The sequence below is a fragment of the Nesoenas mayeri genome (assembly GCF_963082525.1).
Source record: "Nesoenas mayeri genome assembly, chromosome: 33".
NCBI lineage: Eukaryota > Metazoa > Chordata > Aves > Columbiformes > Columbidae > Nesoenas > Nesoenas mayeri.
Window position 1 is genome coordinate 327,908 of NC_137573.1, and position 15,955 is coordinate 343,862.

General features: G+C 58.3%; 2 protein-coding genes across 2 annotated transcripts in view; both read right to left on the minus strand.

Annotated features, from left to right (window-relative positions):
* PSENEN (presenilin enhancer, gamma-secretase subunit) overlaps window positions 1-15,955 on the minus strand; it is a 156,706-nt gene that overhangs the window by 90,384 nt on the left and 50,367 nt on the right. The window lies entirely within an intron of this gene.
* On the minus strand, window positions 116-15,400 carry PSMC4 (proteasome 26S subunit, ATPase 4; the record flags this gene model as incomplete). Its single annotated transcript, XM_080361539.1, is given in 12 exon segments — window positions 116-319; window positions 1,549-1,604; window positions 2,802-2,970; window positions 5,176-5,252; window positions 6,407-6,574; window positions 8,200-8,293; window positions 8,370-8,479; window positions 11,315-11,461; window positions 12,775-12,961; window positions 14,389-14,445; window positions 14,447-14,488; window positions 15,365-15,400. Coding segments are annotated over 12 exon segments (1,257 nt in total). The 3' UTR covers window positions 116-205.

A 15,955-nucleotide genomic window follows, 5' to 3' on the forward strand; every position in this document is an offset into this window, starting at 1 on the left:
TGGCCACCCCAAGCTTGTCCCCATAGCTGTCCCCATGTCCCCAGGGCTGTCCCCATGTCCCCATAGACACCCCAACCTCATCCCCATGTCCCCAGGCAACCCCAGGACACCCGGCTGGCGCCTCCTGCGCATTTATTGTCTTGGAGGGGGGTTACGGGTGGGGGTGACACGAAGGTCCCGCTTTGTCCCCAAGGTCCCCGCGGTGTCACTTGTAGAACTCGTGCTCCTGCTCGTCCTTCTTGATGACCGTCTTGTACGCCTTCTCGAAGTCCTTGGCCAGCACGATGTAGCGGTTCTCGCGCACCGCCAGCATCCCGCCCTGGGGACAGTCACCGTGTCACCCCCGGGCACCCCCGGTCACCCCCTGGCACCCCCAGCGCCCGGGGGTGTCACCAGTGTCACCTATGGCCACCTCAACCAAGACCTTGTGTTGGGCCACCAGGTCTACCCAAGTCAATCCATTATATATTGGGGACAGGTCATTGTCACCTGTGTCACCACTACCACCTTGGGGACAGGTCATTGTGTCACCCCCTGTCACCCCCAGCGCCCGGGGGTGTCACCGGTGTCACCTATGGCCACCTCAACCAAGACCTTGTGTTGGCCACCAGGTCTACCCATGTCAATCCATTATATTGGGGAAAGGTCATTGTCACCTGTGTCACCACCACCACCTTGGGGACAGGTCACTGTGTCACCCCCTGTCACCCCCGGTCACCCCCTGTCACCCCCAGCGCCCGGGGGTGTCACCAGTGTCACCTATGGCCACCTCAACCAAGACCTTGTGTTGGGCCACCAGGTCTACCCATGTCAATCCATTATATATTGGGTCAATCCATTATATTGGGGACAGGTCATTGTCACTGGTGTCACCACCACCACCTTGGGGACAGGTCACTGTGTCACCTCGGACACCCCCAGTCACCCCCTGTCACCCCCAGCGCCCTGGGGTGTCATTTGTGTCACCTATGGCCACCTCAACCAAGACCTTGTGTTGGGCCACCAGGTCTACCCAAGTCAATCCATTATATTGGGGACAGGTCATTGCGTCATCTCTGTCACATCCTGTCACCACCACCACCTTGGGGACAGGTCACCGTGTCACCTCCATCACCCCCGGTCACCCCCTGTCACCCCCAGCACCCTGTGATGTCATTTGTGTCACCCACAACCACCTCAACCAAGACCTTGTGTTGGGCCACCAGGTCTACCCATGTCAATCCATTATATTGGGGACAGGTCATTGTCACCTGAGTCACCTGTGTCACCATCACCACCTTGGGGACAGGTCACTGTGTCACCTCAGACACCCCCGGTCACCCCGTCACCCCCAGCACCCTGGGGTGTCACCAGTGTCACCTATGGCCACCTCAACCAAGACCTTGTGTTGGGCCACTAGGTCTACCCATGTCAATCCATTATATTGGGGACAGGTCATTGTGTCCCCTCTGTCACTTCCTGTCACCACCACCCCGAGGACAAACCCCCGTGTCCCCCGCACCCCACGTGTCCCCAGGGTGTCCCCAAGTGTCCCCAGTTGTCACCCACCTCCTGGCAGATGGAGTTGATGTCGGCCCCCGAGATCTTGTCCGGACGCGCCACATCTTGGGGACGGGTCAAGGAAATGTCCCCTCTGGTGTCACCTCCCCCCGCTTTGGCCCCTCCTTGGTGTCACCTCCTTGTCCCCAAGCTCCCCCCGACACCCCCGAGTTGGCCCCTCGTGTCCCCATGGGGCCCCCAATGTCCCCATGGGGTCCCCAACACTCTCTGATGTCCCCATGGAGTCCTCAATGTCCCCATTGAGTCTTTGATGTCCCCATGGGGTCCCCAATGTCCCCATGGGGTCACCCCATCCCTATTTGGTCCCTCGATGTCCCCATGGGGTCCCTGATGTTCCCATTGGGTCTTTGATGTCCCCAAGGGGTCCCCAACACTCCCTATTGTCCCCATGGCATCTTGATGTCCCCATGGGGACCCCAACACTCCCTATTGTCCCCATGGCATCTCGATGTCCCCATGGGGTCCCCAATGTCCCCATGGGGTCCCCAACACTCTCTGATGTCCCCATGGCATCTCGATGTCCCCATGGCATCTCGATGTCCCCATGGGGTCCCCAACACTCTCTGATGTCCCCATGGCATCTTGATGTCCCCATGGGGACCCCAAGACTCCCTATTGTCCCCATGGCATCTCGATGTCCCCATGGTGTCCACAATGTCCCCATGGGGTCCCCAACACTCCCTGATGTCCCCATGGCATCTCCATGTCCCCATGGGGTCCACAATGTCCCCATTGGGTTTTTGATGTCCCCATGGGGTCCTCAATGTCCCCATGGGGTCCCCAACACTCCCTATTGTCTCCATGGCATCTCAATGTCCCCATGGGGTCCTCAATGTCCCCATGGGGTCCCCAACACTCCCTGATGTCCCCATGGCATCTTGATGTCCCCATGGGGACCCCAACACTCCCTATTGTCCCCATAGCATCTCAATGTCCCCATGGGGTCCCCAACACTCCCTATTGTCTCCATGGCATCACAATGTCCCCATCGGGTCCTCAACACTCCCTATTGTCCCCATGGCATCTTGATGTCCCCATGGAGACCCCAACACTCCCTATTGTCCCCATAGCATCTCAATGTCCCCATGGGGTCCCCAACACTCCCTATTGTCTCCATGGCATCTCAATGTCCCCATGGGGTCCTCAACACTCCCTATGGTCCCCATGGCATCTCAATGTCCCCATGGGGTCCCCAAGGTCCCTATGGTGTCCCCAAGGTCCCCAGATGTCCCCAGGGGTACAATCCTCCAGGTCGACCTCCTCGGACAGGTTCATCTTGCCGGTGATGGTGGAGAAGATGAGGCGCTTCTGGCGCCGGTCGGGCAGCGGGAACTCGATCTTGCGGTCCAGGCGGCCGGGACGGAGCAGAGCGGGGTCCAGCGTGTCCGCGCGGTTGGTGGCCATGATCACCTGGGGGACACGGGGTCGCTGTCACCATGGGGGACCCGTGGGACCTCCCAGAGGCCGTGGGAGCTCAACAGGAGTCAATGAACCTCCACAGGACTCAAGGGACCTCCATAGGACTCAAGGGACCCACCAGCAGCTTGAGGTGCCACCAGCACCCTGGGGACAGGGGGGACATGTGGGTGTCACCGTCACCATGGGGGACCCATGGGACCCCCTGGAGTCCATAAGACCTCAATAGAACTCAAGGGAGCTCCATAGAAGTCAAGGGAGCAACCAATAACCTTTGGAACCCAAGACCACCTTGAGGTGCCACCAGCATGCTGGGGGGGACACGGGGGTCACTGTCACCATAGGGGACCCATGGGACCTCCTGGAGTCCATAAGACCTCAACAGAAGTCAAAGGAGCTCCATAGAAGTCAAGGAACCTCCACAGGACTCAAGGGACCTCCATAGGACTCAAGGGACCCACCAGCAGCTTGAGGTGCCACCAGCACCCTGGGGACAGGGGGGACATGTGGGTGTCACCGTCACCATGGGGGACCCATGGGACCTCCTGGAGTCCATAAGACCTCAATAGAACTCAAGGGAGCTCCATAGAAGTCAAGGGAGCAACCAATAACCTTTGGAACCCAAGACCACCTTGAGGTGCCACCAGCATGCTGGGGGGGACACGGGGGTCACTGTCACCATAGGGGACCCATGGGACCTCCTGGAGTCCATAAGACCTCAACAGAAGTCAAAGGAGCTCCATAGAAGTCAAGGAACCTCCACAGGACTCAAGGGACCTCCATAGGACTCAAGGGACCCACCAGCAGCTTGAGGTGCCACCAGCACCCTGGGGACAGGGGGGACATGTGGGTGTCACCGTCACCATGGGGGACCCATGGGACCCCCTGGAGTCCATAAGACCTCAATAGAAGTCAAAGGAGCTCCATAGAAGTCAAGGAACCTTCATAGGACTCAAGGAACCTCCATAGAAGTCAAGGGACCTCCATAGAAGTCAAGGGAGCTCCATAGAAGTCAAGGGAGCAACCAAGAACCTTGAGGAACCCAAGACCACCTTGAGGTGCCACCAGCACCCTGGGGACAGGGGGGCACATGTGGGTGTCACTGTCACCATGGGGGACCCATGGGACCTCCTGGAGTCCATAAGACCTCAATAGAAGTCAAGGAACCTCCATAGGACTCAAGGGAGCTCCATAGAAGTCAAGGGACCAACCAAGAACCTTGAGGTGCCACCAGCACCCTGGGGACAGGGGGGACATGTGGGTGTCACCATCACCATGGGGGACCCATGGGACCTCCTGGAGTCCATGGGACCTCAATAGAAGTCAAAGGAGCTCCATAGAAGTCAAGGGAGCTCCATAGAAGTCAAGGGACCCATGAGAACTTTGAGGTGCCACCAGCACGCTGGGGGGGACACGGGGGTTACTGTCACCATAGGGGACCCATGGGACCTTCCAGAGGCCATGGGACCTCAATAGAAGTCAAAGGAGCTCCATAGAAGTCAAGGGACCTCCATAGAAGTCAAGGGAGCAACCAATAACCTTGAGAAACCCAAGACCACCTTGAGGTGCCACCAGCACCCTGGGGGGTCACTGGTACCATCGGGGGGACACGGGGGTCACTGTCACCATGGGGGACCCATGGGACCTCCTGGAGTCCATAAGACCTCAATAGAAGTCAAGGAACCTCCATAGGACTCAAGGGAACTCCATAGAAGTCAAGGGAGCAACCAAGAACCTTGAGGTGCCACCAGCACCCTGGGGACGGGGGGGACATGTGGGTGTCACTGTCACCATAGGGGACCCATGGGACCTCCTGGAGTCCATAAGACCTCAGTAGAAGTCAAAGGAGCTCCATAGAAGTCAAGGGAGCACCCAAGAGCACCTTGAGGTGCCACCAGCACCCTGGGGACAGGGGGGACATGTGGGTGTCACCATCACCATGGGGGACCCATGGGACCTCCCAGAATCCATGGGACCTCCATAGCACCCAAGGAACCCCCCCCAACCCTCAAGGATCCCACGAGCACCCACAGGACCCAATCAGCACCCTTGGGTGTCCTCAGAACCTCAATGAACCCACCAGCACCCTGAGATCCCCACCAGCACCCACGGGGCCCCCCAGCACCCATGGGACCCCCCAGCACCCATGGGACCACCCCCAGCACCCACGGGGACCCCTCAGCACCCATGGGTGCCCACCTTGACGTTGACGTTCTGGTCGAATCCGTCCATCTGGTTGAGAAGCTCCAGGAGGATCCGTTGGACCTCCCGGTCAGCTGTGGGGCAGGACAGGGCACATGGGTGGGGAGTGACACCCATGGGACCCCCCGACAGCACCCACCACCCACCCAAGGGTCCACAACCCAACCATGATCTTCTCCAATGGGTTCTTGACCCCATCCCATGGTCTTGGGGACATCAAGGTGTCCCCAACCCAACCGTGATCATCTCCAATGGGTCCTTGACCCCAAACCCAACCCAACCATGATCTTCTCCAATGGGTCCTTGACCCCATCCCATGGTCTTGGGGTCATCAAGGTGTCCCCAACCCAACCGTGATCATCTCCAATGGGTCCTTGACCCCAAACCCAACCCAACCATGATCTTCTCCAATGGGTCCTTGACCCCATCTCATGGTCTTGGTGCCATCAAGGTGTCCCCAACCCACCCATGATCTTCTCCAATGGGTTCCTGACCTTAAACCAAACCCACCCATTATCATCTCCAATGGGTCCTTGACCCCATCCCATGGTCTTGGGGACATCAAGGTGTCCCCAACCCAACCATCATCATCTCCAATGGGTCTTTGACCTCAAACCCAACCCAACCATGATATTCTCCAATGGGTTCTTGACCCCATCCCAAGCTCTTGGTGCCATCAAGGTGTCCCCAACCCACCCATGATGTTCTCCAATGGGTCCTTGACCCCATCCCATGGTCTTGGGGTCATCAAGGTGTCCCCAACCCAACCATGATCATCTCCAATGGGTCCTTGACCCAAACCCAACCCAACCATGATGTTCTCCAATGGGTTCCTGACCCTATCCCAAGCTCTTGGTGCCATCGAGGTGTCCCCAACCCACCCATGACCATCTCCAATGGGTCCTTGACCCCATCCCATGGTCTTGGGGTCATCAAGGTGTCCCCAACCCAACCATGATCATCTCCAATGGCTCCTTGACCCCATCCCATGGTCTTGGGGTCATCAAGGTGTCCCCAACCCAACCATGATCATCTCCAATGGCTCCTTGACCCAAACCCAACCCAACCATGATGTTCTCCAATGGCTTCCTGACCCCACCCATGATGTTCTCCAATGGGTTCCTGACCCCATCCCAAGCTCTTGGTGCCATCAAGGTGTCCCCAACCCACCCATGACCATCTCCCATGGGTCCCCGACCCCCCCCCACCATGTCCCCCACGTCCTCACCCCCGGTCTGGGCGTCGAAGCGCTTGGTGGCGATGGCGTCGATCTCGTCGATGAAGATGATGGCGGGCGCGTTCTCCTTGGCCAATCGGAACACGTCCCGGACCATGCGCGGCCCCTCCCCCAGGTACTTCTGCACGAACTCCGAGCCCACCACCCGGATGAAGGCGGCTGGGGGGGGGACACCCATGGGTGGGATTGGGGGCGGGAGGGGCTGTGGGTGCAGCCCCGGGAACCCACCAGCACCCTTGGGTGGCCTTGGGACAATGAGGGGCCCACCGGAACGTCAAGGGACACATCAGCACCCATGGGAGCCACCAGCACCTATGGGAGCCATCAGCACCCATGGGAGCCCCCAGCACCCATGGGAGCCCCATAGCACCCATGGGAGCCACCAGCACCCATGGGAGCCCCATAGCACCCATGGGTCCTCAAGGGACCCACCAGCACCCATGGGACCCACCAGGTCCACATGGGATCTCAAGGGACCCACCAGCACCCATGGGACCCACCATCACCCATGGGAGCCCCACAACACCCATAGGACCTCACGGGACCCACCAGCATCCATGGGATCGCCATAGCACCCATGGGATCCCCATAGCACCCATGGGAGCCACCAGCACCCATGGGACCCCCACAATAGCCATGGGACCCACCAGCACCCATGGGAGCCACCAGCACCCATGGGAACCCCATAGCACCCATGGGAGTCACCAGCACCCATGGGAACCCCATAGCACCCATGGGACCCACCAGGTCCACATGGGACCTCAAGGGACCCACCAGCACCCCTGGGATCCCCATAGCACCCATGGGACCCACCAACACCCATGGGAGCCCCATAGCACCCAAAGAACCCACCAGCACCCATGGGACCCACCAGCACCCATGGGACCCCCACAACACCCATGGGACCCCCACAACACCCATGGGACCCACCAGGTCCCCATGGACCCAAACAGCACCCATGGGACCCCCATAGCACCCATGGAACCCCCACAATACCCATGGGACCCACCAGCACCCATGGGACCCCCACAACACCCATGGGACCCACCAGGTCCCCATGGACCCAATCAGCACCCATGGGACCCCCATAGCACCCATGAGACCCACCAGCACCCATGGGACCCCCACAATACCCATGGGACCCCCATAGCACCCATGGGACCCACCAGCACCCATGGGACCCACCAGCACCCATGGGACCCACCAGGTCCCCATGGAACCAACCAGCACCCATGAGATCCCCATAGCACCCATGAGACCCACCAGCACCCATGGGACCCCCATAGCACCCAAAGAACCCACCAGCACCCATGGGACCCCATAGCACCCATGGGACCCACCAGGTCCCCAAGGACCCAACCAGCACCCATGGGACCCCCATAGCACCCACAGGAACCCCATAGCACCCATGGGACCCCCATAGCACCCAAAGAACCCACCAGCACCCACGGGAGTCCCACAACACCCATGGGACCCCCACAGCACCCATGGGACCCCCACAGCACCCATGGGACCTCCATAGCACCCAAAGAACCCACCAGCATCCATGGGACCTCAATGGACCCACCAGCACCCATGGGATCCCCATAGCACCTTAAGAACCCATCAGATCCCCATGGGACCCCCACAACACCCATGGGACCCCCATAGCACCCATGGGACCCCCATAGCACCCATGGGTGCCCACCACCTCCCCGAGGTCCCCCAAGCACCCCAAGGTCCCCCCAGCCCCCCAAGGTCCCCATAGCACCCATGGGGCCCCCATAGCACCCATGGGTGCCCACCTGTGGTGTGATGCGCTACAGCCTTGGCCAACATGGTCTTCCCGCAGCCCGGGGGCCCGTACATGAGGACGCCACGCGGGGGGTCGATGCCGATCTGGGGGGGACACCCATGGGTGACACGTCCCCCGGGGTCCCACCCACCCCCACCCATGGGTGTCACTGTCACCCACCTGTTTGTAGAGCTCGAAGTGGGTGAGGGGCAGCTCCACGGCCTCGCGAACCTCCTGCTTCTGGATGTCCATCCCGCCGATGTCCGCGTACATCACGTCCGGCTTCTGGTCTGCAACGGGGGCACCCATGGGTGCTCGGGACCACCCATGGGTGCTCATGACCACCCATGGGTGCCCAAGGGCCCACGGGTCACCTGGGAGCTTCTCCAACCACAGGAGGTCAATTGGGACCTTCTATGGATGATGGTTGGGTGGCCCCAAGGTTGGAGACCCAACAACGTTGGCCAAGGATGGAGACCCAACAACGTTGGCCAACGACCAAGGATGGAGACCCAGCACCCATGGGTGCTCATGACCACCCATGGGTGCTCAAGGGCCCTTGGGTTACCTGGGACCTTCTCCAACCATAGTAGATCACTTGAGACCTTCTATGGATGATGGTTGGGTGGCTCCAAGGATGGAGACCCAACAACGTTGGCCAAGGACCAAGGATGGAGACCTGGCACCCATGGGTGCTCATGACCACCCATGGGTGCCCAAGAGCCCACGGGTCACCTGGGAGCTTCTATGGATGATGGCTGGGTGGCTCCAAGGATGGAGACCCAACAATGTTGAGCAATGACCAACAATGGAGTCCCAGCACCCATGGTCATGGAAGAAGGATGGAGACCCACCCATGGGTGCTCGGGACCACCCATGGGTGCCCAAGGGCCCATGGGTCACCTGGGAGCTTCTCCAACCACAGGAGGTCACCTGGGACCTTCTATGGATGATGGTTGGGTGGTTCCAAGGTTGGAGACCCAACAACGTTGGCCAACGACCAAGGTTGGAGATCCACCACCATTGACCAACGACTAAGGATGGAGCCCCACCACCATTGACCAACGACCAAGGATGAAGATCCACCACCATTGACCAGCGACCAAGGATGAAGATCCACCACCATTGACCAACGACCAAGGATGAAGATCCACCACCATTGACCAACGACCAAGGATGAAGATCCACCACCATTGACCAACGACCAAGGATGAAGATCCACCACCATTGACCAACGACCAAGGATGAAGATCCACCACCATTGACCAACGACCAAGGATGAAGATCCACCACCATTGACCAACGACCAAGGATGAAGATCCACCACCATTGACCAACGACCAAGGATGAAGATCCACCACCATTGACCAATGACCAAGGATGAAGATCCACCACCATTGACCAACGACCAAGGATGGAGATCCACCACCACTGAGCAATGACTAAGGATGAAGATCCACCACCACTGGTCAATGACCAAGGTTGGAGATCCACCACCATTGACCAATGACCAAGGATGAAGATCCACCACCATTGACCAATGACCAAGGATGGAGACCCAACGATGTTGACCAAGGATGGGACCCATCACCCATGGTCAATGACCAAGGTTGGAGACCCAACATCGTTGACCAACGACCAGGGTTGGAGATTCATCACCATTGACCAACGACCAAGGTTGGAGACCCACCACCCATGGTCAATGACCAAGGATGGAGACCCATCACTGTTGGCCAAGAAACAAGGCTGGAGATCCACCACCCATGGCCAATGACCAAGGATGAAGATCCACCACCATTGACCAATGACCAAGGATGAAGATCCACCACCATTGACCAACGACCAAGGATGGAGACCCAACACCATTGACCAATGACCAAGGATGAAGATCCACCACCATTGACCAACGACCAAGGTTGGAGATCCACCACCATTGACCAATGACCAAGGATGAAGATCCACCACCATTGACCAACAACCAAGGATGGAGATCCACCACCATTGACCAACGACCAAGGATGGAGCCCCACCACCATTGACCAATGACCAAGGATGAAGATCCACCACCATTGACCAATGACCAAGGATGAAGATCCACCACCATTGACCAATGACCAAGGATGGAGACCCAACGATGTTGACCAAGGATGGGACCCATCACCCATGGTCAATGACCAAGGTTGGAGACCCAACATCGTTGACCAACGACCAGGGTTGGAGATTCATCACCATTGACCAACGACCAAGGTTGGAGACCCACCACCCATAGTCAATGCCCAAGGATGGAGACCCATCACTGTTGGCCAAGAAACAAGGCTGGAGATCCACCACCCATGGCCAATGACCAAGGATGAAGATCCACCACCATTGACCAATGACCAAGGATGAAGATCCACCACCATTGACCAACGACCAAGGTTGGAGATCCACCACCATTGACCAATGACCAAGGATGAAGATCCACCACCATTGACCAACAACCAAGGATGGAGATCCACCACCATTGACCAACGACCAAGGATGGAGCCCCACCACCATTGACCAATGACCAAGGATGAAGATCCACCACCATTGACCAACGACCAAGGATGGAGCCCCACCACCATTGACCAATGACCAAGGATGAAGATCCACCACCATTGACCAATGACCAAGGATGAAGATCCACCACCATTGACCAATGACCAAGGATGGAGACCCAACGATGTTGACCAAGGATGGGACCCATCACCCATGGTCAATGACCAAGGTTGGAGACCCAACATCGTTGACCAACGACCAGGGTTGGAGATTCATCACCATTGACCAACGACCAAGGTTGGAGACCCACCACCCATGGTCAATGACCAAGGATGGAGACCCATCACTGTTGGCCAAGAAACAAGGCTGGAGATCCACCACCCATGGCCAATGACCAAGGATGAAGATCCACCACCCTTGACCAACGACCAAGGTTGGAGATCCACCACCATTGACCAACGACCAAGGATGGAGACCCAACACCATTGACCAATGACAAAAGTTCGAGCCCCAACACCAATGACCAATGACCCTTGAGGTCCCATTGGTGGCCCCAGTGACCCACTGGTGGCCCTGGTGACCCCTTGGTGGCCCCATTGACCCACCTGAGGTGAGCATCATGATGCTGCTGTCGGCCTCGGGGGGCAGCACGTCCACCAGCGCGTTGCTGTGCTTGTGCAGGGCCACCGAGGCGTTGGGCTTCAGCAGCTCCCGGTCGATGGTGCTCAGGATGCGCACGTAGTAGTTGGAACCTGCCCCGGGGTCAAGGTCAAGGTGGTGACCACGGGGGACCCTCGGTGGGGTGGGGTTGGGGGGGATCTGGGGGGGGATGGGGCCCAGAACCTTCTGCTATGGCCATAACTACGTATCCACCATACAAGAACCTTCTCCCGTGTCCATAACTACGTACCCACCACCAAGAACCTTCTCCCCCACCCAGAACCTTCTCCCGTGTCCATAACTACGTACCCACCACCAAGAACCTTCTCGCGTGTCCATAACTACGTCTTCACGACCCACAACCATCTCCTATGCCCATAACCACGTCCCCACCACCCACAACCTTCTCCTGTGCCCATAACCACGTCACCACCACCCACAACCATCTCCTCCACCCATAACCACGTCCCCACCACCCAGAACCTTCTCCCCCACCCAGAACCTTCTCCCACATCCATAACTACGTACCCACCACCAAGAACCTTCTCCTACATCCATAACTATGTACCCACCACCCAGAACCTTCTCCACTACCCAGAACCTTCTCCCATGTCCATAACTATGTACCCACCACCCAGAACCTTCTCCCCCACCCAGAACCTTCTCCTACATCCATAACTATGTACCCACCACCCAGAACCTTCTCCTACATCCATAACTATGTACCCACCACCCAGAACCTTCTCCCATGTCCATAACCACATCCCCACCACCCAGAACCTTCTCCTGTGTCCATAACTACGTACCCACCACCCACAACCATCTCCTCCACCCATAACCACGTCCCCACCACCAAGAACCTTCTCCCCCACCCAGAACCTTCTCCTACATCCATAACTATGTACCCACCACCCAGAACCTTCTCCTACATCCATAACTATGTACCCACCACCCAGAACCTTCTCCCATGTCCATAACCACATCCCCACCACCCAGAACCTTCTCCTGTGTCCATAACTACGTACCCACCACCCACAACCATCTCCTCCACCCATAACCACGTCCCCACCACCAAGAACCTTCTCCCCCACCCAGAACCTTCTCCCACATCCATAACTACGTACCCACCACCAAGAACCTTCTCTTACATCCATAACTATGTACCCACCACCCAGAACCTTCTCCCATGTCCATAACCACGTTCCCACCACCCAGAACCTTCTCCCATGTCCATAACTATGTACCCACCACCCAGAACCTTCTCCACTACCCAGAACTTTCTCCCATGTCCATAACTATGTACCCACCACCCAGAACCTTCTCCCCCACCCAAAACCTTCTCCCGCGTCCATAACCACGTCCCCACCACCCAGAACCTTCTCCCGGGTCCCGGTTGTCCCCTGACCGGTGGTGGAGCCCACGATGGCCGTGTTCTGGTCCACGGCCTCCAGGAACTGCCCGATGACCAGCGGGATGCTCTGGATCCTCTTGACCTCCTCCTGGGCGTGCAGGAACTCCTTCTTGAGGTTCTTCTGCTCGTCCTTGATGTACTCCTCCTGCACCTCCAGGAACTCCAGCTCCTGCTGCAGCTTCTGCGGACAACGGCCACCACGGACCTTCCGGAACCTTCTCCGGCCCGGCACAGCACCCCCGAGCTCCAGCTGCTCCCGTTCTGCAACCTGGACCTTCTCAACCCCCGTGTTCTCCAACTTGGACCTTCTCAGTCTCGATGTTCTACCCTTTGGACCTTCTCAAGCTCAATGTTCTTCAAGTTGGACCTTCTCAACCTCCATCTATTATCTCTTGGACATTCTCAACCCCAATGTTCTCCAACCTGGACCTTCTCAACCTCCATCTATTATCTCTTGGACCTTCTCAATCTCAATGTTCTCCAACCTGGACCTTCTCAATTTCAATGTTCTTCAAGCTGGACCTTCTCAACCTCCATCTATTATCTCTTGGACCTTCTCAATCTCAATGTTCTCCAACCTGGACCTTCTCAACCCCAACGTTCTCCAACCTGGACCTTCTCAATCTCGATGTTCTTCAACTTGGACCTTCTCAATCTCGATGTTCTACCCTTTGGACCTTCTCAAGCTCAATGTTCTTCAAGTTGGACCTTCTCAACCTCCATCTATTATCTCTTGGACATTCTCAACCCCAATGTTCTCCAACCTGGACCTTCTCAACCTCCATCTATTATCTCTTGGAGCTTCTCAACCTCAACGTTCTTCAACCTGGACCTTCTCAACCTCAACGTTCTTCAACCTGGACCTTCTCAACCTCAACGTTCTTCAACCTGGACCTTCTCAACCTCAACGTTCTTCAACCTGGATCTTCTCAACCCCCATGTTCTTCAACCTGGACCTTCTCAATCTCAATGTTCTTCAAGTTGGACCTTCTCAAGCTCAATGTTCTTCAAGTTGGACCTTCTCAACCTCCATCTATTATCTCTTGGACCTTCTCAACCCCAATGTTCTTCAACCTGGACCTTCTCAACCTCAATGTTCTCCAACCTGAACCTTCTCAATCTCAATGTTCTCCAACCTGGACCTTCTCAATGTTCTTCAAATTGGACCTTCTCAACCTCAACATTCTCCAACTTGGACCTTCTCAACCTCCATCTATTATCTCTTGGACCTTCTCAACCTCAGCATTCTCCAACCTGGACCTTCTCAGTCCCCATGTTCTGCAACCTGGAGCTTCTCAACCTCCATGTTCTCCAACCTGGACCTTCTCAACGTTCTCCAACCTGGACCTTCTCAATCTCAACGTTCTCCAACCTGGACCTTCTCAATCTCAACGTTCTGCAACCTGGACCTTCTCAATCCCAATGCTCTACCCTTTGGACCTTCTCAACCTCCATCTATTATCTCTTGGACCTTCTCAATCTCAATGTTCTTCAACCTGGACTTTCTCAACCCCCATGTTCTCCAACCTGGACCTTCTCAACCTCAATGTCCCTCTGTCCCATGTCCCCCTGTCCCCCTGTCTGTCCCATGTCCGTCTGTCCGCTCACCTTGTATCGACTGTAAAGATCCTCCAGGTCCTCGGGTTCGGGCACCAGAAACGGCAGCGCCGGGGGGGGGGCGGGGGACGGCCAGAGTCGGGGGGTCCTCCTGGGACACGGGGGGACCCAGGAGTTCGGGGAGGGACCCAGGAGTGCCCCAGGGACCCAGGAGTTCAAGGGGGGACCCAGGAGTGCCCCAGGGACCCAGGAGTTCAAGGGGGGACCCAGGAGTTCAAGGGGAGACCCAGGAGTTCAAGGCGAGACCCAGGAGTTCAGGAGGGACCCAGGAGGTCGGGAAGGGACCCAGGAGGTCGGGAAGGGACCCAGGAGGTCGGGAAGGGACCCAGGAGTGCCCCAGGGACCCAGGAGTTCAGAGGAGGGACTCGGGAGTTCGGGAGGGGACCCAGGAGTGCCCCAGGGACCCAGGCGTTCGGGAGGGACCCAGGAGTGCCCCAGGGACCCAGGAGTGCCCCAGGGACCCAGGAGTGCCCCAGGGACCCAGGAGTTCAAGGGGAGACCCAGGAGTTCAAGGGGGGACCCAGGAGTTCAAGGGGGGACCCAGGAGTTCAAGGGGGGACCCAGGAGTTCGGGAGGGACCCAGGAGTTCGGGAGGGACCCAGGAGTTCGGGAGGGACCTAGGAGTGCCCCAGGGACCCAGGAGTTCGGGAGGGACCCAGGAGTTCGGGAAGGGACCCAGGCGTTCGGGAGGGGACCCAGGAGTTCGGGAGGGGACCCAGGAGTTCGGGAGGGGACCCAGGAGTTCGGGAAGGGGACCCAGGTGTTCGGGAAGGGACCCAGGTGTTCGGGAAGGGGACCCAGGCGTCCGGCCGAGCACCCACTGTCCTCATTGGGAGGCCCCCCCCGCCCATTTCACCCCCTCCCTCCCCCAAGGGGGTCCCCCCCACCCCCTATGTTCCCCCCACGCTTGTGGGGACCCCAAAAACCCCCAAAATGGCCCCAAAATCCCATCCCCCCCCCCCCCAACCTGCGTCTTCTCGCCCAGCAGCCCCAGCTCCTCCATGGTGACTGCGCGGCCGCGGGGGCTGACGGGAAACGGGCGCGCCCCGACCGGAACCCCGCCCGCGGAGACCGGAAAAGCCCGCGCGGGGCATCATGGGAGTTGTAGTTCTTTTGGCTCCCGCCCCCCCCACGTCCGCCATGTTGAGTCGGTTCGTTAATTAATTGGGAGGGTTTTAATTGTTAATTGAGCTGCGAGGGGTTAATGAGGGGGGGTGGGGGGCTGGGGGGCTGGGTGGTCGGTGTGGTGATGCTGGGGGGGGATCCAGGAGTGCGGGAGGGACCCAGGAGTTCGGGAGGGGGACCCAGGAGTTCTGGGGGGACCCAGGAGTTCGGGAGGGAACCCAGGAGTTCGGGGGGGGGACCCAGGAGTTCGGGAGGGACCCAGGAGTGCGGGAGGGAACCCAGGAGTTCGGGGGGGGGACCCAGGAGTTCGGGAGGGACCCAGGAGTTCGGGAGGGGGACCCAGGAGTTCTGGGGGGACCCAGGAGTTCGGGAGGGGACCCAGGAGTTCGGGAGGGACCCAGGAGTTCGGGGAGGGGACCCAGGAGTGCCCCAA